A 24,846-nucleotide genomic window follows, 5' to 3' on the forward strand; every position below is an offset into this window, starting at 1 on the left:
AATCCTACCCTCTCCCCCAAGCCGGGCACCAGACCAGGACCCGGGAGGAGACAGTGGGCCCTAGGAGCCCCGACTGGCTGCTGGGAAAGGAAGCGGGGCGGCAGGAGGGGGCGGCAGGGACAGAGGCCACCCCTCCCAGCGGCCGCCGCTGCAGCTGCCGCCACCACTGCCACTGCCGCGGCCGCACCCAGGCTGCAAGGAGCAGCGGCGCCCTCTCGGAGGTAAGCCCGCCCGGGGCGGGGCCGGGGAGGGGGGGTGCAGCATGCAAGGCCCCTGGCCTGCTGGGGAGGGGGCGGCCCCAGCTCAGGGCCACTGTGGCTGGTTGCGTCCTCCTTTCTCATGTCCTGTCCCCAAACCTCCACCCCAGAGAGGTCTGCAAGGCTCTGGGAGGGCGGGCAGGGGCGGGGGGGGGCACCTATTTTGCAACTGTCTGTGCCTCTGCAATTACTTCAAGAAAGGTGAATTGTTAAAGTTTAAAAGCCAGGTAGGAGAACACACACACACACACACACACACACACACACGGAGAACACACACACGGAGCACACACACATACATGGAGCACGCACACACACAGAGCACACACACAGAGCACACACACGCACACACACACACGCACACACACACATGCGCACGCGCCAGGTGAGAAAAGCCAGACACAAAGGGGTCGCCTGTTCCTGTGAAATGTCCAGAACAGGTAAACGGAAGCAGACACACAACAGCATGGTGGGAGGGGAGGGGAATGTCAGCTAATGGGGACCTGTCTCCTTCTGGGGTGACAAGAAAGCTGTGGAGCGAGACAGAGGCTGCCCAACACTGTGAATGCACTGAATGCTGCCGAATCACTTATTTTTTAATGGTTAACTGCATGTTATGCGAAATTCACCTCAATAAAGTAGGATTTTTTTGGGGGGTGGGCGTATAAACCAGTTTTAATTACCCGGAAAAAGAAAAGGTAAGAGGCAAGGAGCAGCAAAGTCTCCCCACGACCCCACCCCACCCAGATTGAGGGCCTAAATGCGGGGAACCCCACCATGCACTCCCAATCTTCAGCTCCTGAGTTACCCCCCACTGCACCCCTCCCCACCCTCTGCTCTGTGCCAAGCACGCGCTCACCCCCATGCCTGTCACATACACACCCCTGTGCCCGGGCCTGAAGCCAGCCTGGGTGGGGGCCCAGGACTGGGGTGAGGTGGCCCAGGCGGCTGCTGAGCAGAGATCCTGAGCACAGAAGAGAAGGCAGCCGGCTCAGGACGCCCTCGCCAAGGGAGAAGGCAGGTGAGGGGCAGGGAGGCGTGGGTGGCGGAAGTTCCTGAAAGGGGGGCATCTCCTCCTGTCCCCATGGAGGGAAGGGGCCGTGGGGACATGGAGCAGGGTGAGAGCTTGAAGGATGAATGAAGCAAAGCCCATCAGGCTGACCTGAAGTCTGGGCACTGGTGAGGCAGGGGGTGTGGTCCCAAAGCCTCCGGCACTATGGCCAGGCAGAGGACAAGGGCCCAGCAGGAGTCTGGCCTGGGGCACAGGGGACAAGCTCAGCGATGGCGTCACCCAACCTGGGAGGAATTCTCACTCAGAGGCCCCAGGCTCTGGGTTCCAGCCAACAGCAACTAGTGGGAGCACAAGGTCAGGGCTGGTGAGAGGGGACTGTCGGACAAGAGGCAGGGTGCTGCCCACCCTGTAGGAGGGGTGGGGGCGGGGGGGGGAGGCTGCAGACTTGCCCTACCCCAGGGGAGTACCCAGAGACACTGCCAGGCAGTGGGGCCCGCCATTTTCCCCGCCTTCGTGGAAATGGGCAGATGCCGCTGATCAAGGCTGCCATTGTAGAAAGAGGGGCACCCACTCCCTGAACACCTGTTTCAAGCTAGCTCGAGGGCAAGGCTCCCGGGGTGATCCCCACGTGGCAGATGAGGAAACCGGGCTTGAGAGCAGGACAGGCTCGGGACCTTTGCACATGCAGCTCTCAGTACCAGCGCAGCTCTCCCCCAGACCCCATGGGGCTCTCCCTCGCAACCTCAGCAAGGTCCCTCCTGACCATCAACTTAAAATAGCAACACAGACATTTACCATCTGCCTCCTACTGGATGGTCAGCTCCAGGGGGCGGGGACTGTCCTGTCCTCAGCCCTTCCCCGGCACCTAGAACACAGCCTGGGAAGAGCTGTGCTCTGGAAACACCTGTGGGAGGCCCCCTGCCCAAGGCCACGGAGCTGGGGCTTAAAGCACCTTCCCCACCAGCCCCTGAGCCAAGGCCTTTCCCTCACCCCTCCATCACCACACTTGGGAGAAGGGGGGCCTGCCCACCACACCAGACCCCAGAGCAGGAGCTGCTGCAGGGAGCTTTCCCCAGCCTCATTCCAAGGAAGCCTCTGTGAGGCCTGCAGGACACCACCCAGCTCCTGCGGGGCCCAGCATTCTGGCGGCCAGACCCTCCTCCCAGGCTCTGGGGCACCACTGACTGAAGGAAAGGGTCAGCAATGAGCCTGCTCTGGCTCCAAGGGAACCCTCTATTTTCCTTCACCAGCACCCCCAACACAGGAGCTCCCCGCTGATAGGTTCCACACGCCCTGCCTGCAGGCAGCACCACAGGCCCAGCAGCCCCTCACAAGGAGGCGCTGAGGTCAAAAAGACTCACCTATTTTCGGGCTGTGTGGCGCTGGGAAAGTTACCCAACCTCTCTGAGCCTCCATCTTCTCAGCTACCAAGTGGGCGCCCTCACCTGCTATCTCACAGGGTTACTCTAAGGCTTATAGGTAATCACCACCACGATTCTAGTCTGTATGTGCTTGGGGGGGCGGGGGGCGGGCAGGAACAGAGAACAGTGGTGAACTCTATACCGAGAGATGAGGGGAAACCAGAGAACGGGGGATCAGGAGTGGGGAGGACAGCCATTTTAGACAGAGTGGGCAGGGAAGGCCTCCCTGAGAAAGCACATAAACATGTCCAGTCTAGAATAACTCTCACAGAAAAGTAAATGTTATCAGGCCGATACTACCAAAATACAAGCAGCAGATACAAGGGGTGCCAGGCCTCTTTCCTCCAAAACCTGACGATGACCCTGAAGGGGCCCGACCACACCAAGGTCAGAGGGGTGGTGCGAGGAGCTGGTGACATTGAGCCCGAACCCTAACAATAGCAAGACACGTGCGGATGGCGGAGGCGGGGCGGCCGCAAGCGCGGCTGCTCTAGCTCAGCACCAGCGCTCCAGAGTCAGCAGCTGCGGACGCCGCCGCGCTCTCCACTGCCCCCTTGCGGCCGCGGCCCGAAGGGCGCGCACAGCAGCCGGCACTCCAGGTGAATGACCCGGGGACCTCCGTCCCCGGCAGGATGAGATCAGAATGTGCACTAACTGTTCTCCCACTCACCAGCCAGGCGGCCTCGGGGAGCCACTACCTCACGCTCATTCCTTCGTTCGCGTACCCTTTCCTGCCTCCCCACTTCCCACGGGCAGTGCCGTGACCAAAACCGAGTCCCTGCCTTCACAGGAGCTGCATGCGTTCTGGCGAGGGCAGGGGACAGGGAGAGATGATCAATAGTGCCATGTTTTAAACCAAGAGTTGTGGAGAAAAACAGAGAACGGGGGTGGCGTGGGGGAGTCAGGAGCGGGGAGGATGGCCACTTCAGAGTTGTCAGGAGGCCAGCCAGTGGAAGTGGGAACACACACGGCCACGTAGTCAAGCGTTCCAGGCAGAGGGAACAGCAAGTGCAAAGGCCCTGAGACTGCACCCGCATGTCTAACTCATTGCTGACCGAGGGGTTTTTGCAGAAACTAACGCCTGTGGCTGGTGACCAGTTATGTAAGTGATACTCATCTGTCTCTGATCAATAACCGGCAACAAAAGCCGTATTAATAGGTCCCTGACCAGTCTAATGCAAGCAGCAGAGCCGGTGTGGCAGAAGCAGAGTGGGGAGGGGAGAGCAGGAAGGCACGAATGGGGAGTGAGGGGCCTGATCACAGCAGGGGGAGCGAAGGCACGGGCACTGCGGGCCACAGGAGGGACTCTGGCTATTAGCGACGCAGGTGGGAGCCACGGAGAGGTCTTGAGCAGGGGAGGGGTGTGACCTGATTCACTTGTTCAGAGGCACCCCCTGCAAAGTGAGAGACCAGGGCAGAGGCACCGATGGGGGCAGGAGCAGGGAGGTGACATGGAGGGAGTAAGTGGTGGACAAGCCACAAAGACGGAGTGACCACATGTGCTGAGGGTCTGGATGTGGGGGTGAGAAGGGAGGGACTCTGAGGTTCTAACCTGGGCCTCAGAAGGGAGAAGCACCAAGCAGGAGAGTGGCAGGAAGGGGAGGCACCACCTAAGCCCAGGCTGGACGAAGTCTGCAACTGCTGCTTTACCCCGTGGGAGCTGCCACCCAGGGCAGGGCACACAGCCCAGGCGCCAGTGCGCAGGAGGGCTCTCAAGCCAGAAGCCGGGCCCCACTCTAGCTTCTGTTTCCCCATTTTCATTAACACAGCTGGGCCCAGTGTCCCTCTGGCCCCTCCCGGATGTAAACAAGACCCGGGGACCCCAAGGCAGTCTACACCCAGGCCCAGGCCTGAGAGTCAGCATGGACTCCAGGTCACCCTCATCACCTCCCGGTTCCCATGTGTCCCACAAGGGAACGCTCCCGACAGGAGTAAGAACTGAGCTGCTATTCAGACACCTCTCCTCACCCGCCTTTATAGTCCCCAGGGCGGCCGAGGGAGCAGGCACCATTAACTCCATCTCACAGATGGGGAAGCCGAGTTCCAAGGGGTGCTCCCAGCTCATGCAGCAGTAAACTGACCCCAGACTGCCCACCACACAGACTTCTGGAGCTGTGCCCCCAGCAGGCACATGCCCTGGGGAGACCCCCAGGCAGCAATGGCATAGGCCCCTTGTCTAGAGCAGGCTCTCGGGGACCCCACAGGGGCTGCCTGCTGGAGAAGGGCCCTTCGACCAGGCCGCCTTGTACTGGGCAGCCTGGCACATCCCAGCCGGTGCCAGTGCTGCAGGCAGGACTGTCGGGGGGGTGGGGGGAGGCTCCTGAGGCTGGGGCACAAGAGGCCTGCGGTGGGCGCAAGCCCTGCTCAGTGCAGCCTCGACTCCAGGTAAACGGGCAGAGGGCTCTGTGGGCAGAGCCACTAACCTGGGCTCTCCCAGCCCCACAGGCCCCACACAGGGCACAAGGGCGAGACCACACTCAAAGGATGGATGGAGGCCTGGCCCTGAGCAGCGTGAGCCAGACCAGCTTATCCCATTCACTAATGCAGAGTCTTGAACACGTTCACCTAGACTCGGCGGCTCAGCACTTTCGGCTCCCTCTCCCTTCCACTTTCCAGAAATATCGAAGTCACACTACTCCTGCCAGGGCAGCTGAGAAGACCTTGGGCTCAGCTGCCAATGCACCTGCTGGGCCAGAAATACCTCCTTCCCCAGTGGCTTCGGCTCCTGACCCCATTTCTCTGAGGTGCCTGGGGGCACTGCACAGCCTCCCTGAAGTGCTGCAGTGGGTAGGTGGGGAATGTCACCCAGGGTAGGAAGGGCAGAGAGACTGACCCCCACTCCCAGGGCCTCAAGCAGCCAGCTCCTGCCTCCCGCCCCTGCTGGCCAGACGATAAACGGCAGGGTCTGAATGCCAATGTCCCTGGGCTCTGGGATCCAAGGCCAGAAGCTGGCGGAGGCCCCCATAGCCCAGTAGTAGCCAGCCTTGCAGGGCATCCTCCGGGCGCCCAGGTGCCCTGCCTGGTTGCTATGACCACAGAAGGCCCAAGATGAAGGAGCTGGAGCAACACAGTGAGACTCGGTCTGGGGCCCGAGAGGGCCACCACACTCTTTGACCAGCAGCCCACTGGTGCCCACAGCTCAGACCCCTTCCGGGGGCAGTTACAGGCCTCCGGGGCCTCCAGAGGGCGCTGTCCTGGACAGAGCTGCACTGTGAGGGCCCATTTCATTGGCAGTGCCGCCTCTGGTATGGTCTATCAGATGTTTGCTTACCTTGTGCTGAGATCTTTACCTGCACAATCACCTGGGCCTGTACACTAAAGACTGTAACCCCAGCGAAGCAGCCCAGAAAACCAGGGCTGGGAAAAGGGGGTGCTCTTGCCTGAGGCACAGAACTAGGTCAGAGCCAGCCAACTTGGGCCCAAAGAATCCCACTGCCCACCCTCACACACACAAAAGAAACCACTTGCATTCTGGGGAACAGGACTAAATGCTAAAGAAAGAAAGGGAGAGCAAAGCCTAGACCTGATTATCTGGAAAGCACCTTGCTCCTTGCTGACATTAAGTTCCAGAGGTCTGGATTCTGCAGAACAAGTCACCTCCCCAGGAAGTGTCCTTGGGAGGCCGATCTGTTCGACTCCGGGCCCCTGCTTAGCCAGGCGATGCCAAGGGCAAAGGGCCTGTCACCCAACACCACCCAGAGGGGCACAGGCAGGGTCAGCAGCTGTTTTGCAGTTTTCTGCCACAGGCTAAAGCCACCAATGAGCTTGGAAAACCAGTGCCGTGGGGGTGGGGAAGCTGCAGAGACCACAGGCAGACCAGCCTCCGTTCCTGCCTGCGCCCTGACACGGGAATGCTCGCAAGAGGGCCTGACAGAGCGCATCCCCGTGGCAGGTGTGGCAAACGGCCCCGCTCAGTGACCCTGAATCCTGCCCACCTACGAAGCCCACCTCAAGAGCCCTGACCTGGACAATGCAGATGAGAAAATAGGGACCACTGATGGAGAGTCAGGCATCCACAGCTTCCAAAGTTCCCAGCGACAGATGGAGGTGGCCAACTTACCCTGGGCTGCCTCAAACAGGCTCTTGCCCTTTGGACGATGCCCCAAACCCTTATCACAACAGACAGACGGCCTGACTGACTGACATGCCCTCGAAACTCTCAGCCAACCCCTCCAGTCGCTTCCTACCCAGTCCCTGCCCCCTCCCTCAGCCATCAAGCAGGGTGCCAGCACCCAGCCTCCACCAGCTCGAGCTGGCCTTGTCACCCCACTTTACAGACAGGGCAGCAGAGGCTCAGGAGTCACAGGCTCCAGGGGCAGGGCCCCACATGTTTTTGCTCCTTAGAACTGAATGCTCATCCTCCAGAATTGTCCCTGGCCCCAAACCCTGAGAGGACGGCCCAGATCTGCAACCCTGCACACCCTGGCCATGTCGAGGTTGGTGACCACATCTGGTCTCTGCATCTCCGGCAGGAAGGCGCGGTCGGGCCGGGGAGCTGGAAGAGGAGACGCTGGAGCCCTGCGGACGCAGGCTAACAACACGCTGACCAGCAGGGGGCGCTCGTCCAGGCTGACTCCCGACCTGCACCCAACACGCCCAGCCCCAGGTGCAGCAGGCAGGTCAGTTTTGCGCGACAGCCCAGTCTGAGACCCACGTGGCCGGCCTTAATGCCCACAGCAGCAGCAACAGCTAACACCTCCTATATACTCACAACGTGCAGGCGGGGAGGCAGGTCCTGACACAAATTATCTCCTTTACTATGACTCCCCTCTTCCAGGTGAGGACACTGAGACTCACTCACTGTAAAAGCAGTGGCTGAATAGTGACTAAATACCTACTATATGCCAGGCACTGTCAGGGGCTCTGGGGCTTCAGCCCTGGAAGGAGAGCCAGGAATCCCTGCCCATGTGGAACTGACATTTTAGCAGGGAACACAGACCATAAAATAGTTAAAGGGACTTCCTTGGCCTCCAGAGGTTTAGACTCCATGCATACACTGTAGGAGACATGGGTTTGATCCCTGGTAAGGGAACTAGGATCCTACATGCTACATAGCACGTCAATAAATAAATACAACGGGACAGGGAGCGGCAGGTGAAGGGAGCCAGCAGTTTCACATAAAGTGGTCATGAAAGATCTCCCCGAAAAGATGTTGAGCCAAGCCCTGAAGGTGGTAAAGGAAAGGGCAGTTTAGAGATCGGAGGAGAGCCTCCATGCAGAGGAATGCCCTGTGCAAAGGTCCTGAGGTGCCGCCTGCTCAGTGTGCTTACGCAACAGAGCCAACGCTCCTGTGGTTGGGGATCGGGGTAGTGGGGGGAGGAGAGGAAGTGAGGACAGGGAGCTGATGGCTCATGCAGGGTCTCCCAGGCCCAGTGAGGATTGTGGCTTCTACTCTGACTGAAGTGGAAGCCATGGGGGTTCTGGGCAGTGGAGGGATGTGACCTGATGAGTTCTTAAAGGACCCCTCTGGACTATATATGCGGGAATAAGGATGGAACCCGGAAGACCAATAAGAAAGAAGTTACCAAGATAAAGGATGGCTTAAACCAAGGGGCCAGCAAACTATGGCCCACAGATTAATTCTGGCCCACCACCTGTTTTTGTACAAGCTAAGATGATTTCTACACTTTTAAGTGGTTAAGAAAAAACTCAGAAGCCTATTTCATGGCACATGGGAATTTTATGAAATTCAAATTTCAGTATCCACAAAGTTCACTGGAACGCAGCCATGCTCGCTGGTTGACGGATCATCCAGGGCTGCTTCTGTGACAGCCGCAGGGTTGAGAAGCCGTCAAGAGGCGGTATGGCTGGAAAAGCCTAGGGCATTTACCATCTGGCCCTTCCCAGGTAGAGTCTGCCAATCCCTGGCCTGGGCCTCATGATGGCAGCAGAGCTGATGAGAAGCAGTTATATTCCACAGGTATTCCCAAGGCAGAGAGACATGATTTGCCGACTCCTGGACATGAGGCATGAGGGAAAGAGCTGAGTCAAAGAGCCTGGGGCCTGATGATGAGAAGCCTGGAACTGCCATTAACTGGCAGGGGTGGGTGTGGGGAAGTGGGAGGCACGCAGAATATGCAGGCTGAGGTTGGGCTGAGGGGTGGGGAGAATCCAGGCTCAGTTCTGGACATGTTAAGTCTGAAATGCTGACTGAACACCCCAAAGAGATCCGGCTCACTGAGAAACCCCACTCCTCCTTCCTGTAATCACATGGAAGCATCTGTGAGCCAACTGGGCGCTCTATGAACTCTTTGGTCATGTATGGGGCTTCCCAGGTGGCTCAGCGGTAAAGAACCCGCCTGCCAATGCAGGAGTCCCAGAAGACGTGGGTTCAACCGCTGGGTTGGGAAGATCCCCTGGAAGAGGAAATGGCAACCCATTCCAGTATTCTTGCCTGGGAAAATCCCATGGACAGAGGAGCCTGGCAGGCTACAGTTCATGGGGTCGAAAAAGAGTCAGACTATGACTGAGCACATGAGCACACACACATATCCCTAAAATAATTTTGCTAACTGAATGCATCCCCCAACACATTTTTAAGTTGACAATACTTTTTCACCTGAGCTTGAACAGCTGCAAAAGATGTCATTTCCAGCCTACTGCAGATATTGCATATTCTATATGAAATTTATGGGGCTCTGTTAAATCTCACCAGGGTCTAAATACCTAAGTAGCTTCCTATCTACCATCATTCCACTTTAAAAAAAAAAAAAGGCTATAAACAAGCTCCTTAATATTTGCTCCTTTTTTGCCTTGAAGTTGAATTCTATTCGCTACCCTCCTGCACTGAATTTTATTCACATACAGGATCACGATTGCAGGTTTGTGGGGTGTTTTCTTCTTGGCTATGCTGGGTCTTCGTTGTGACTCACCAGTTATCTCCAGTTGCAGAGCACAGCGGCTGTGCTCTGTGGTGGTGCTCAGGCTTCTCATTGCAGCGGCTCCTCGTGTTGCGGAGCACGGGCTCTAGAGCGCGTGGGCTTCAGTAGCTGCGGCACATGCGCGTCCTTGCCCCCAAGGCATGTGGGATATTCCCGGACCAGCGATCGAATCTGGCAGGCTGATTCTTAACCACTGGATCACCAGGGAAGTCCCCGATTGAAGGTTATTACTGAACATCATATCTACTGCTCAAATCAAAATTAAATTTCTTAAAAACATTTTTATGACCTAAGGCTAGACGGTAAATTGTCTGTCTACAATGCGAGAGACATGGGTTCGAACCCTGGGTTGGGAAGATTCCCTGGAGAAGGAAATGGCAACCCACTCCAGTACTCTTGCTTTGAAAATCCCAAGGATGGAGGAGCTTGGTGCAGGCTACTGTCCATGGGGTAGCCAAGAGTCGGGCACGACTGAGCGACTTCACTTTCTTTCACTTTCACTTTAAGGCTCTAAGTGTAAAGAGAAAATCCTTCAGGATGAGTTATCATTACATTATCAGCTAAACATAAACTATGAACCATCAACAACCATCATTAAACATTAACCATAAACAGTAGGTTATCAGCACTGTGTCTCTAAATGGCATGGATATACCACTTTCCCAATCAGTTCATATAGCCAAGGTGACTATTTCTTATTGCTAGAATGAGACAGAGCTTTTATTCTGACATCTCTTTATTCAAGTAAACACTAAGAAGCCATATTCACATAAATAAGCAGATGAGTAAAGGCAGGGTCTTGTTAAAGCAAAAAGTCCCCAATTCTGTGAACTCCTTCTGAGTTACTGGCCCAAAGTCTCATGGGGACCTAGTCTCAGAAATATCTGTAAGGTCTTCCAGCTACCATTAGGCACCATTCCACTGTTTTTCAGAAAGCAGTGACTCATGACCTGGCCCCAGGGCCTGGCATTGCTCACTTTCTCAGCCCTGCACAGGTCCCCAAGAACGCGCAGTACGGCAGACACTGCCCAGTCAGGGTGTGAGAGAAAGTCTGTATCCCAGTCCAGTCTCAGCGCCAGGGGCTGCCAGGCTCCCAGGCAATACGTGGCCCAGAGGAGCTCCGAGCAAGCCCATCAAACCTTCCCGTACATAAGCCAGAGGGCTCTGCCCCACAGCGATCCCGCTCCCTGTGCTCCTTGCAGACGCCTGGCCCGCACCAGGGAGCCCACAGAGCCCTGGGCGCTGTGTCCAGTGCCCAAGCAGAGCCAGGAAGGGGTTCCTACACAGAGACCTGCGAAGGGCTCAGCCACACATGGAGGGCATCTCAAACCCCCAAGAACCCCTTCTGCTGGCTGAGAAGTTCCCGTTCTTCATCTGCTCAGGCAACACTGACTGAGCCCCTCGCTGTGCCAGGCCTGTGCAGGGTGCTGAGCTCGATGATGAACAGAAAGACCTGTGTGCAGCATGCCGGCCACTGGCCCAGATGCTGGGATACCATGGCCAACTGACCACCCACCCCCGCCCCAGCCCACTGGGTCTGCTCAGGCTCAAGGGGAACACGGGCAAAGAATCTATTACGTAACACGAGGTCAGGATGAACCAGCTGTTGGGAAGAGAAGAGCTGGGCAGGGAGCCCAGAGGACTACAGGAGGCGGTCAGGAAAGGCTTCTCTAAGGATATGCGACTTAAGCCAAAGTGATGGCCAGCATGAGGCTCCCGGAAGAAACTGCAAAGGCCCCAGGGCAGCACACAGGTTGGCAGGGCTCAGGAACACCCGAAGACTGGCTGCAGCACCATGTGCTCAAAGGCGCGCAGCTGTGGAGCAGGCTCGGAACGGAGGCCGAGACGAGCCCCAGGTGTGAGTCCAGGGATGGGCGGCTGCAGAGTGCCGCAACCCGGTTTGGTCTGAGAAGGAACCCTCTTGCTGCTCGGGACAAGCGTGGAAGCAGTGACAGTCTTGCAGACAACCCAGACCAGAGACCCTGGGGGCTTTGATGAGAGCACGAAGGCGGCAAGCGCTGAGAAAGACGCACTAATTCCTGGATCCTGAAGTGTCACTGATTCAAAACAAGCTGCCAAGTCTTTTTTTTTTTTTTTTTTTTTTTGAGGGGGGACACATATGCCAACACTAGATAAACGGGTGGACAGATACCAATTGTAAGATGCATCCCAACTTCAGGAACATGAAAATGCTGAGGGGGAGAGACGTACAGCGTGGGACAAAGAGGAGAGTGATTAACAAGTGAAAGACGACTCTGATGGAGGAGGGCAGGGTTTCTGGAATACTGAACAGGTTTAGCCATGTCCACAAAGGGGAAGGTAGTTTAAGAGAAAATGCTCAGCTACAGCTATTGCAGGAGGGGCGCTGGGAGCTGCCCTTGGCAGCCTGCCCCCTGTCCAGTGTCACCTGTGAGCAGCTTCACAGGTCAAGACCCTCAGAGCCTCCCCCAACCTCACAGGGCTCAGACAGCTCGGCTCCAGCAGAGAGAGTGAAATGAAGCAAGAGGAAATGAGCCCCGGAGTCTTCACACAGACACCCCTCCCCACGCTTTCTCCCCGGATGGTGCAGGTTCCCAGGCCCAGCTGGAGATGGGAAATGCTGCCATCCACCGAGGCCCCAAGGAGCCAGGATGCGGTGCTCAGAATGCGTCCAGTCGCGGGGCCCACTTCTCAGATGGCGCCTGGAGCCTGGCAGGAAACATTACTGGGGCCTGCCCGCCAAGGTCAGTGCTTCCTGTAGAATTTCCATGTCATCCTTACATGAACACTCAGGGTTCAAGCAAGTTGGAGCCAAAAACAGGGGGGCGGAAATGGCCAAGCTCCAAAGTACCGAAAGGTAAGCAGGCGCCCATGCTAACGCACCGGAGCTACAAGTGCTCTCAGTTAAATCCACCAGTTCCAGGGAACCACCAGGCACCCCGCAAGCTGGAGGGTCCTCCTGATCGCTGGGTGTGGGACAGTTTGGGGGGAGACATGGACGATGCAGCTAACTGCCTGAGCCCGCCCAGCCTGTTCTCGTGGGTCTCCAACAGGCAGGGACACAATCACTTGATCCACAGCGGGGGTGACAGAGGACAGCCTCACAGTAACAGCTCTGTGAAGGTGCTAAGTGCCACTCGGAGAACCAAAACAGGAGCGCTGAGGTGACAAGTGTGGCCTGGGTGGCCCAGAGGGAGCCTTTCGGAGGAAGTGACAGTCAAGCTGAGACCTGAATGGCTGGATCTGAGGATGGCGCGAGCAGAGCTGCCTCTCCGGAATCTGGCCAGCACTAGGATTTCCCGGCTCAACCCCAGCCTGTCCCTCTCTGGATACCACCTCCAGCCAGGAGACTGCAGGAGATCTGATCCTCCGGAGTGGACTCAACAACACACTGTTTCAGGCTATACGTATCATCCCAAGAATTCTGCCGTTACCCTCACACCACCCCACCGGACAGGCTCTGCAAACCGCAGGGATATTACTGGGGCCTGCCCGTCAAAGTTAGTGCTTTCTGTAGAATTTCTATGTCATCCTTACATGAACACTAAGGGTTCAAGCAACTTGGAGTTGAAAAGCATCAATTCGGCAACTCCTCCAACCCACCCCTCTTCTTCTAGATTAGCTGCTTGAGGTGTCCTGGGAGACCGCTTCTCCTAACAAGAAGACCAGAAGCTACAGCTCTTGGACCCCCTCAAGTTCAACCTGCTTCCGGTTGCTCTATGAAGCCCCAGATGCTAGGCTTAAACTGTGTGTGTGTCCTCAGTCTAACTCTTTTCAACCCCATGGACTGCAGCCCACCAGGTTCCTCAGTCCATGAGATTCTCCAGGCAAGAACACCAGAGGGGCTTGCCATTTCCTCCTCCAGATCTTCCCAATCCAGGGATCGAATCTACATCTCCCGTGTGATTGGCGAGCAGACTGTTTACCACTGCTCTCTCCACCAGCTTGAAAGACCCACTCCCACCCAAAGGACAGGCACCGTTCCCTCAGGCCCCTCACACAATGGGCATGATCCCCAGCCATTGCTCCCTGGTCCTTTTAAAGAGCAAAACAAGAATTCAGAAGGCCCCGAGACTGCAAGAACTCTGCAGTCTCCCGGGCTACCTGAATGGCCCATGAGCTCTGCTTACATAAGAGACTGGTTCAAGCAGGGACAGGGGCAGAGCTGTGCCGGCCTGCCAGTCACCGCAAGCTACTGTGAGGCCCTTTGTCCCCCAGAGATCTGAGAGGCTCGTGGCCCATCTCTAACCACTGGACTGGGGGCGGGCGCGGGGAGTGCCGAATACCACCCACAACACGGTTGTCAGTACTAAGGAACAACCACTCTCACGCGTTTGTCACACACACCACAGTGCGAGCACTCGCCAAGGACTCAATAAACTGCTCTCTCAAAGTTGAGCTTCTGGGCAACATCCACAGGAAGAAGGACCTCCATCGCCAGTGAGTCCACACACGTCGCTGCAAAGCCGGGCCTGATCAGCCCCGTCACTCATCACACAGCCACTCAGCCTGGCCTCCAGACCTCTGCCCAAGCTGAGCTCCTCCCTTCCCCGAAGACTTCGTTCAGGCTTCCGCTCAGACGAAGAGACCCTGAAGGTAGAGGCTGAAGGTTCTTTCAGTCCACTTTCCTGGCATACAATAGATACCAAGAAGAAGAAAAAAAGAAGTCAGAAGGAATGAACTAGTAAATGGACAATGGAGGACTTCTCTGCTGGTCCACTGGTTAAGTATCCACTTTCCAATGCCGGGGACCTGGGTTCAGAAAGTAAGATCCCACATGGCTCGGAGCAACCAAGCCCACTCACTGCATCTAGACAGCCCGGGTGCCACAACAAAGACCCAGGACAGCCAAGGGGACAAAAAATGGGAGATGGGCTGGAGAACAGGTAACTGGAGCCTGCCACGGAAAAGTGTCCAGACCAGCAGGAGCTGCTAGCAACCTGCCAAGACGAGGAGCAGGCCCACAGGCGGGCTTGACGGCTCCTGGGCTCATCGTGCCCAGGTTCCAGGAGGAGGGGGACAATAAGGAACAGTGGCCAGGGTGGACCCAGGGCTTAAAACCACCTGTAAAGCGAACTTCCCTAGGTCAGGACCATTAAGGATGGGTCACATGGGGCCACCTCAGCCCAACACATGCAACACTGGTCTCATCCAGTGCAGCAAGACCCCGCTCACCCTTCTACACCCGGGGGGCCTGACCCCAGGCAGAAGGTCACAGCAGCAGGACGGCACTCCCCCTTCTACATCCCGTAGGCCTGACCCCAGGCAGAAGATACATTCACCCACCCATTCACAAACCTCCCTCAACCGTCCAGGTGCCAGGGAAGCTGCAGGAACAAGACACCAAGAGCCCCTCCCCTCACGGAGCTCACTCTGTCCAGGCAGGAAGACCATCAGGTTCCCAAAGGAAAACAGAGCCACAGCCCAGGGAGGGCCAGAGGAGAGGAACAGGCTGCAGCGGTCCCTTCCCAGCAGGACAGTCAAGGAAGGCCTCTAAGATGAAATGAAGCTAAGCTCTCAATGAGAAGCAAGCAGGCACAGGAACAATAGAGGGAAGAGCATTTCTGGCTGGGGGAAGGGCTTATGTGCAAGGCAGGAATGTGGCGGTGGATGTTCGAGATGAAACCAGCCCAGCAATGAGTGAGGTCAGCAGGGGGCAGAGGGGGACAAGAAGCTCTGAGGGGGCTGTTCTGAGGTGCGGAGTGCTACGATCCTCCCTCCCCAGAGACCCTCTGGCTGCAGCTGGGTGAGGGCCAAGAACAGACACAGTGGTGCGCCTGTAAGGAAGGAGGTGACAGGCATCAGAGGACCAGGCCCACTCTGGGCACCTGTTTCCAGGAATGGTTCTTTCTCACGATGTTAGAAAGTGGGTTCTGACTGCGCTGTGACTTCGCTGACAGTCCCACAGAGAAGGATAGAACAGCTCATTCCAAAATGTGGCTTCAGGGTGTGTGACATCAGAACCATCATGGGCTTCTGGGCTTCTTCCTCCATCTCTGGGCATACTGTTTGGCACAACTCCATCTCCAGGAGCCCGCCGGGTCTTGTTCATTAACACATCTGGAGATGTTCTAGAGAGAACACATGCAGAAAGTATTCCAGGTGGCCTCACTGATACAGCTCTGTCCTTGACCACCTAATGATCTGGACCTTGACCCCGGACCAAACAGTGTGCTGGCACTTCAGATGGCCCAGGGGCTCCATGAGATAGGTGTCTTTTTAGGGAAAAAAAAATTTAATTTATTTATTTAGCCATTCTGGGTCTTAGTTGCAGTACACAGGATTGATGATCTTTGTTGCGGCACGCGGGATCTTTGGTTACAGCAGGTAGGATCTAGTTCCGGACCAGGGATGGAACCCGGGCCCCCTGCATTGGAAGCATGGAGTCTTACCCACTGGACCACCAGGGAAGTCCCAAAACAGATGTCTTTATCCTGGCTTCACGGATGAGACAACTGAAACGTCCCAAGACAGTCAAGTAACTGTCCTGAGGGTAGAGCTGGTGGCCTGCCTTTAAGGGACACGGCCACTGAGCCACACTTCAGTCCTTCCGCAGCACGTGGTCGCTTGGGCCCACCCACAGCAAAGCCCACTTTGGGTCTAGTAGAATCCAGGCCCTGCCATTCACCAGCTGTGAATTCACGCTGCTTTCCTACTCTGGGTCCCAGTTTCCCCATCTCTCAAGTAAGGATAAGAGTACCAGCTTCACAGGGTCATTCTGAGGAGTTGGTAGATAAAAAGCACTTAGAGTGAGCACTGTGTCAGTAGTGACTCTCGTCACAATGCTCTGGCTGTGGCCAGGTATTAAAACACTCTCAGCTGCCACTGTCAATATCAGCAGGAGGGTGTTAAGGTCTAGCTTGAACTTGACCAACCAGCCCAAGGTCTCTGGGCCTTTCTCATCCAGCCAAGCCTGTCAGTGAAAGTACAGGGTTTCCCAACCAAACTCAATTGCATTAACAACATTACCACACTCAGCGCTGTCAACTCTCCGCCTTTCTCATGGCTCAGGAACCAGTTACTCAAGAGGCTCTGCCAGGCTCAGGGTTCCCCACCCCCACTCGAGCCCCTCACAAGTCTCTCCAACAGCTGTCCCACCCTGCGCCCAGCCGCCCACCCACCACCACCCGTACTGCCAACCTTACCACTTTGGTTCTTCCCACCCACCTCCTCACCTCAGCCCCGCCTCCTCCACCCAGGCCCCGCCTCCACTCCCTCTCTCAGGCCTCAGGATCACCGTGTAGTTCAGCTGCTGCTGCTGCTGCTGCTGCTGCTAAGTCGCTTCAGTCGTGTCCAACTCTGTGCAACCCCATGGATGGCAGCCCACTAGGCTCCCCCATCCCTGGGATTCTCCAGGCAAGAACACTGGAGCGGGTTGCCATTTCCTTTTCCAATGCATGAAAGTGAAAGTGAAGTCGCTCAGTCGTGTCCGACTCTTTGCGACCCCATGGACTGCACCCTACCAGGCTCCTCCATCCATGGGATTTTCCAGGCAAGAGTACTGGAGTGGGATGCCATTGCCTTCTCCGGTGCAGTTCAGCAGAACTAGTCAAATGTTAGCTGCTGTGCTGCACCCATCTAATGCTTACCAGAGCAGTAATTCCTTGAGGGGATAACCTGTGAGGTAGGGCCCACTGTTCCCGGCGGTGTGCAGGTCATGAGTAACTTGGGATTGGGGAAGAGGGAGGGCCTGCCTGAAGCATCTGCCTCAGTCCATGGTGTAAATACAACCCCTGCCCACGCCCTCTGCTGATTTCAGGCTTATCAACCTGATGTCCCTGAAGGCAAGGTTGGGAAGATGAGCCAAAGTCAGCCACTGAGGGCACACCCCCACCAGGATCCCCACTTTATAGATGAGAAAATTGGCTCGAAAGGTTACAGAACCTATGGGCTCCATACTTTGTGCTGGGCAGTTATGGATCTGAACCTAGCTCTGACCCAAAGCTTGGTAAGCTTTTCTGTCTTCCAGGGAGGATACCACCCCACCCAAAGGGGCCCTGACTGTGTGGCTCTGGGGAAGCACCTCTTATCTGACAGTTCTAGAACTCACTGAGGCCTGGGGGCAATGAGATTCCAAGAAGCAAGGGGGTGACTGGCTGAAGTGTAGAGCTGCAATTCTAAGGGTCAGAGAAAGGGGCTCGCCAGGAGAATCGCCAATGTGAGCCGCCACCTGCTCAGAGCCTGCAGGGCACAGAAAAGCCTAAAATCCACCCCAACCCCACAGGCTCCTGGTCTGACACACGCCAACACAAGAAAGGTCCCGAAAGCGCACCACGCTTTGAGGCTGCTGCATCCCAATCTAGTTCACCTCCGGAACCCCAAGGGGCAGCCCATCCCACGTGAGGGCAGAGGGGCTTGGTCTGCCAGAGGCCACACAGGCCCAGAGGGCCCCTCCCATCCTCCCTCCAGGGATGCTGGGTGCTCAGAGCAGCACAGCACAGCCACCAACCCAACCAGCGTCAGCAGGGAGTCGTTACAGGGACAGAAACTGGAGTCAGGCCAACGAGAGACCAAGGCCCAGCACCACTGCTTGCTGGTTCCGTGACCCTGAGCAACTTAACTGACTTCTCTGGGCCTCAGGTTCCTTCCCTGTTAAGTAGAAGTAACCCTGATGCCCACCTGATCAGGTGCTCACAGGCCTCAGTAACCACCGGTGGCTGTTACTACCAGCACTGCCAGCATCCCCAACATTACCGTGGCTCTGGCTCTTCTACAGACAGGCCTAGGTCTGGATCCTGTCTCCACCACGATGTGACCTTGGACAAGCTCCTTCACCTTTCCGAGCCTCAGGTTCTTTATCCACAAAACGGAGGAAGGAGGAATATCCAACTCTCAGCGTTTTTGCAAGGACACAAGAAATGTGACCTGCCCCTGGTATCCAGCAACAAAAAGCCCAGGGGTTTCCCTGGTGGCTCCGTGGTAAAGAAGCCACCTGCCAACACAGGGGACACAAGTTTGATCCCTGGTCTGGGAGGATTTCACATGCGTTGGAACACCCGTTGCGCCTGTATGCTGCAACTACTGAAGCCAGGCAGAGCCTCTGGTCTGCCACAAGAGAAGCCACTGCAATGAGAAGCCTGTGGGCCGCAACTAGAGAAAGTCTGTGAGCAGCGATGAAGACCCAGCACAGCCAAATAAAAAGGGAAAAAAAAGTGACCCAGAAGGAGGGGGATCATAACCAGGCTCGCACCCTGTCTGTAAATAAACAATCAATCCCAAAAGCGTTTTCAGAAGGCCTGCTGGATGCAGCACACAGCAGGGTGTGAGTGAAGAGATCAAGCAGGCCCCGTCTCAGAACACAACGCTGCTGCTGCTGCTGCTGCTGCTGCTGCTGCTGCTGCTGCTAAGTCGCTTCAGTCACGTCCCATAGACGGCAGCCCACCAGGCTCCTCTGTCCTTGGGATTCTCCAGGCAAGAGTACTGGAGTGGGTTGCCATTGCCTTCTCCGTCAAAACACAATACCTTCCCGCAAACAGGAACCAAATTTAATGTGCAGAAGTCAGAAACCCGCATGTTAACACAGTGCTTGATGGCTACAAAAACCCAAATTATCCCTCACCTTCTACTTCAAAGGGACCCAAGGATTCAGAAGGAAAAAAGTACATGAGACAGCAGACACTTAAGATCCCACCTCCCAGGTTAAACAGATTTATATTTTACTCTATTTATTACACCAGATTCCTTAAAAAAAAAAAAAAAAAAGACAGAGCTGAAGCCCTCACTAGGCCTTTTCCTCCCGTTCCATCCCTCCCCAAGCAATGGTTCCTCTTACTGTGTAATTCCCATACATTTCTAACCTCATATTACAATTTATCCTTTAATTAGGTGTCTAGCCACAAAAAAACACATATAAATCTCATTTGGCATTTTTGTTTTAATTTAAAAAACCTTTTGCTATTTGCTTTTTTCTACTCAACATGATGTCTGGAGATTTATTAAAGGACCAAGTAAATCAAACTAAACTGCTTTTCATATGAAGAAATCACGCACAACAGTTAAAATAAACGAACCAGTGCTGCGTGCAGCACCTCCTCTTTCATAAATACCCCTTATGATGTAGTTCCAGCAATTTCATAATGTTATTACTGGCCTTTGCTGTCACAATTATTTTGCTCCAAGGAGCTCAGAGAGATTAAGTAATCTGCCCCAGGCTAGTTATTCAGTAAGTGGCAGAGCCAGGCCCATGTAAGGCCCAAGCACCTCTGACACCATTAGACACGGGTCCACATTCTCCTTTACTTCTCCCTTCCTACCCAGTTCTCTGGCTCAAACAACTGCCTCTTGAGCAGAACTCTACTTCCGGAACTTTCACATACTTACTCCTGTGGAGGAAGCTGAAGCAAGAATTATATTAACAAGATGAGCACCAACAAAGCTACCCTTTTGAGGGGAGGCGTGGAAGAGCAGAAGATTCTAAATGGGGACCTAAATGGGACCCTAAATGGAAGATCCTATTGCGGACCCCAGGAGGAAGAGGCTGCCTTGCCTCTGGGGCTCCAGCTATGGGAAATGGGCAGTGACTCAGGCTCAAGGAAGCTGAGATGGACTCATCTTCCCAGGAATCAGCAGATTCCTCTACAAGATAAGAGCTGAGCTGCTACTGGGATCATTACCTGGACCTCTCATCTGCAATGGCAAAACAAAATTAAAAAAAAAAAAAGAAAAAATTTCATATAGCTTTGGATAAGCAGTTCTCTTGATGACCTTGCTCTGACCCCAAGACAATCCCAAGGCCTGCTCTGCCTTCCGAAGACCTCCTTGGGAGAAGGCCCAAAGAGTAACCTGTTCTACCTGCCTCATCTCAGTGAGCCGGCTGAAGAGTCACATTTTCCTCTGAGACCACAGAACGGAGAATGGCAGTGTCAGCAAACTGTTACCAAAACAGCAGCAAAAATCGCCCCTCCAGCCAGAATCCTACCTGCCTCAAATATCAGATATCAACCCTCATTCACTTCACTGAGTCACTGAGCGAGCCCCACACCTTTCTGAGCATCATCTCTCTCTCGTAAATTACACTCCATAATCTCCAAGGTCTCTCTCCCAGTTAAGAAGGTCTTTCTGGGGGGTGTTAATCACCCAGTGGTTTAGGGGTTGCTTTGGGGGCAGGGGAGGGCAGGTGGAGGGATGTGGAAGAACAGACTTAGTCCCAAATAGAAATACAGTCTTTCTCAAGGTGTTAAGTGTGAAGGAAAGCATCTCTGCTATTTTTACCGATCTGCAACAAACACCTGTAATAGAGTTGATCAGCCTGCTGTGCAAACTGGGCTGAGAGATATTTTACTCCTGTACAGAAAGCCTGGAGCTACCACCTCAGTGCTTATGTGGCAAATGTCAGCAGAGAATGATAACACAGAGCATGGAAATATAACAACTTTATTTTTTTCCTCCAAGGTCACTTTGAACAGTGGGTTTGAAGCTTCTACTTCCAGGAGGGACAGGGTTTGAGCGTCCTCTCGATCAAGCCATTACCCTAAGGCTGTGACAAGCTTGCAGAACAAAAGTGTCCACCCCAAGGATCCTCAGGGGCCTACCTTATCTGCCTGCCAACTACCAAAACTCACTCCGTTTTGTCAAAGGCCACATGTATCTCCCATCCTCCATCTTTCATACTGAATGTGGTTTTTTTCTCTAGGGTTACAGAGAGGCTTCCAAAGGTAAAACTGTATTAGAAGAACTGTATTAGAAGAAATTCACTCTACAGTCATAAAGTTGAAAGAGGCATAAGAGATTACTAAATTCTACCTCCTCATTTTTGTGCCACGTCAAAAATCATTAACGACTTCTAGGTTAAAGGTTTCAAAAGATTCTGGGTAGATTACCACAGAAAGTAATAATAGTAATAGCAGCAGCAGTGAAGGGACTGGGAAGAAGCACTGGTATTTCACTAGCAAACAAAAATCAGACTGTCTCCTTACACTTATATGAACCACCTAACATGATCAAATTCAAAGAGACAGAAAGTAGAATGACAGTTGCCAGGGGCTGGGCAAAGGAGAGAAGGGGGTTAGTGTTTAATGGGTGCAGCGTTTCTGTTAAAAAGAACAGAGCTCTGGAGGTGGATGTGGATGGTGGTCATGGTGGCACAACAGTGTGAATGCACCTAATGCCACGGAACTGCACCCTTAAAAATGATTAAGACGGTAAATTTTATCCGTATTTTAACACACTTTTTTAAACCCGGGAAGGGGGAAAAAAAGTCTCTCAACTGGCTACTTTTCGTTTGGGTACCAGTATGGCAAAGTGGTTAGCAACTGACACTCTGGAGTCCTGAGTTTCTCTCTGTCCTGAATTTACTAACTAGCTGGGGACCTTTGGGCAAGTCATTTGACATCTCTGAGACTGTTTCTTCATATACAGAAACAACAATAATAACAGTCTCCTATCTCACAAGGCTGTGAGGCTAAGAAAACAAGGTAACAGACTCTCACTGGCAGAAACGTAACACTCCCTAAATTATTATTATGCACTTTAATAATAAATTAATCATTTAATGCTACTTATAGTGAAGTGAAGTAGCTCAGTCGTGTCCGACTCTTTGCGACCCCGTGGACTGTAGCCCACCAGGCTCCTCCCTCCATGGGATTCTCCTGGCAAGAATACTGGAGTGGGTTGCCATTTCCTTCTCCAGGGGATCTTCCCAAGCCAGGGATCGAACCCGGGTCTCCTGCATTGCAGGCAGATGCTTTAACCTCTGAGCCACCAGGGAAGCCCAATGCTACTTATAAGCCAGCAATAATTAAGTTATTAATATTATATTATCAGCTAGGTTGATAAGTTCATCAGAACACTTCGTTTTAAGTGTAAAAGAGGCCCCAGTTAGGAGTCAGAAGCCCTGAACTTCTAAAGTGACTGTGGGTGTGAGATTTCTCCTCGGTGACACGCAGGGCTTGACGGAGATGATCTCTTAGATTAACAGAAAGCAAAGATCGGCTTTGCTGTTCAGCAGAAGCCAGCACAGCAGCTACACCGCCTAAGCCGCTCAGGGAGCCGTCCCGGGCTAGGGAAGGGGTCCAAAGGTCATGCCAGAGAGGGCTGACTGCAAACCCCTTTCTAAGCCCGAGGCGGAGGCCTGGTGCAAGGTTTGTGCAAGATACCCTCAAGAGTGAGAACAAGGGTTCCACACCCTCGTTCCTCCCCTACCGAAATCTACAATTCATCCCGCAGGGGGAGCGGCGAGGAACCTGCAAGCTTCCCAGGTCCTGCAGAGACCCCAAGAAAAGGCACCCCAAAAACAGCCAGGGTTGCAGAATTATAAATACCTCCCCCGCACATGCGCACTGAGATTTACGAGTGGACCTGGGCACAACGCGCGCCTACTGCGCCTGCGCCGTCCGGCTCTCTTTTCTGGGCACAGGACGTAAAAGGGGGACCGACTGTCTCACGAAAAAGAAAGCCGCTCAATCCCCGTTTTCTCGTTTCTTACCTCATAGTGCTTCATGGCTCCCCCGCACGGCGGCTGCTACTCCTGCTACCTGCGCGCGATACACCACAGAGTATATCACGCGGTGACCACCGCCGCGCGAGACTAACCACGGACCCACATCTGCCCCGCCGCTCGCGCCCCTCCAGCCAATCAGTGCGCAAGGCGCCCACCTTCTTCCCCGCCCCGCGGAGCCGGTCTGCGCAGGAACTAGCCGCTCTCGCCACGGAGCTAGCCAATCAGATTCCGGGACCCATCGTGGGGGGCGGCGCACGGGCAAGAGGGAGGAGGATGGAGGAAAAAGAAGGGTCTCGGCTATCCACCAATCAAAGAGGGCCTCCGGTCGCGCGAGCCCGTTGCCGCGCCCCTTGGTGGCGTCTCTGTGGAAACCAAGAGAAGCGACGGTTATTGCAAGGCGGGGGGAGGGAGCTAGCAGTTGAGTGACAGGGAAGGCAACATCCACATGGCCGGCAGCTCGACTGGGTGAATTCGGAGATGGGCGGCCCCCGGGGAGTACCGAGGAGCAACGGAAGAGGGCAAGGGGTTGGGGGCATGGGCTGGGGCACCTGGATGGAGAGGCTGCTCCGGCGAGGGAACCCCTGTCAACGAATGGGAGGAAAGTAAAGGGGAAAGAGGTGGGGAAAAGCTCTCAGGCACAACACCCCGCAACTTGTAACCTGAGCTCTCTCACTATTCTGGGGGTGTCTTCACTGCCCTTTGTAATGCACGTCCCCGCCCACTTTTGTCTCTACCTGTACTGCCCGGTATGGTCACCGCTGGCCACATGTGGCTACTGAGTCCTTGAAACGTGGCTGATCAAAATTGAGATGTGCGGTAAAAGTGAAACACACGGGGATTTCAGAGACTTAGTATGAAAAGGAAGATGTAAAAAAAAACACACCTCATTAATCAACTTGTATGTTGATTAGTGCTATTATTATTGATGATATTGTCAACAATAATATTATTAGTTATGTAATTAATAATATGCTGAAATATTATGTGGGATATATTGGGTACAAATATATTATTAAAATTAAATTCCTGGTTTTTTTTACTTCTTCGATATGCCTATTGGAACATTTAAAATCAGACACAGCTTGGATGTGGCTGGCCTGGCAGTTGTGTGTCTCACACTGGACAGTGCTGGTTTGGGGTCATGTCATGCTTTTGTTCCATTGATTGTTATGAGCAGGCTGGGGAGGTTGGTTGCCACTACACACACATACAGACTCAAGCAGACAGTTAAAACAGGACTTGGCACCCGCCCTTACCTTATCTCCTTTCTCCTGGTTCCAGACCCCACCCCTGAGCCTTCAACTGTTGAGCGCTCCAGAACTCAGAGGCCTGGCATCAGAGACGTGGTGAGAAGTCCTCAAGACAGATTGTTGGTTCACAGGAGAGCAGGGCGGGGGGAAGGTGAGTCAGTGCTCAGCACTTATTCATCCAGGTTAGGCTCTAGAAATTTCTGAAGCTACAACTTTTGGGGACCCCTGTCTCAGAATAAAGGAAGCTAAGTCATTACCTTTTTCAGGACCTCCCTGGTGGTCCAGTGGTTAAGATACTCTGCTTCCACTGCAGGGGGCCCAGGGTTCAATCCCTGGTTACTGAAATAAGACCCCAAAGAAATTAATTACCTTTTTCCTCAGGCCTATCTGGGCAAAACAGAGGATTTTTTTTGTCTTGGCTGCGTGGGTCTCCGTTGCTTTGTGCGGGCTCTCTCTAGTTGCAGTGAGTCGGGGCTGCTCTTTGTCGTGGTGCTCAGGCTTCTCACTGTGACAGCTTCTCTTGTTGTGGGGCATGGGCTCCAGGTGTATGGGCTTCAGTAGCTGTGGCACACAGGCTCTGTAGTTGTGGTGCTCGGACTTAGAGCCCT

The 24,846-nt window shown here is 54.4% G+C and overlaps 1 protein-coding gene, 1 long non-coding RNA gene and 1 other non-coding gene across 3 annotated transcripts in view; 1 reads left to right on the forward strand and 2 right to left on the reverse strand.

Moving 5' to 3' along the window:
- Positions 1–23,095, reverse strand: part of TECR (trans-2,3-enoyl-CoA reductase) — a 28,386-nt gene extending 5,291 nt beyond the window's left edge. Inside the window, exon 1 of the mRNA XM_027969484.2 lies at positions 22,974–23,095. Coding sequence (XP_027825285.1) covers positions 22,974–22,988 — 15 coding nt within the window. The 5' untranslated portion in view covers positions 22,989–23,095. The remainder of the gene's footprint in view (positions 1–22,973) is intronic.
- LOC121819592 (uncharacterized) lies at positions 53–24,011 on the forward strand. The gene is made up of 3 exons (XR_009600813.1): positions 53–221; positions 7,163–7,309; positions 20,942–24,011. It is a non-coding gene; the product is annotated as an uncharacterized LOC121819592 (long non-coding RNA).
- TRNAC-GCA (transfer RNA cysteine (anticodon GCA)) lies at positions 22,185–22,256 on the reverse strand. Its single transcript has one exon. It is a non-coding gene; the product is annotated as a tRNA-Cys (tRNA).
- Positions 24,012–24,846: the final 835 nt, after the last annotated feature.

The sequence above is a fragment of the Ovis aries genome, chromosome 5 (genome assembly GCF_016772045.2).
Source record: "Ovis aries strain OAR_USU_Benz2616 breed Rambouillet chromosome 5, ARS-UI_Ramb_v3.0, whole genome shotgun sequence".
Classification (NCBI taxonomy): Eukaryota; Metazoa; Chordata; class Mammalia; order Artiodactyla; family Bovidae; genus Ovis; species Ovis aries.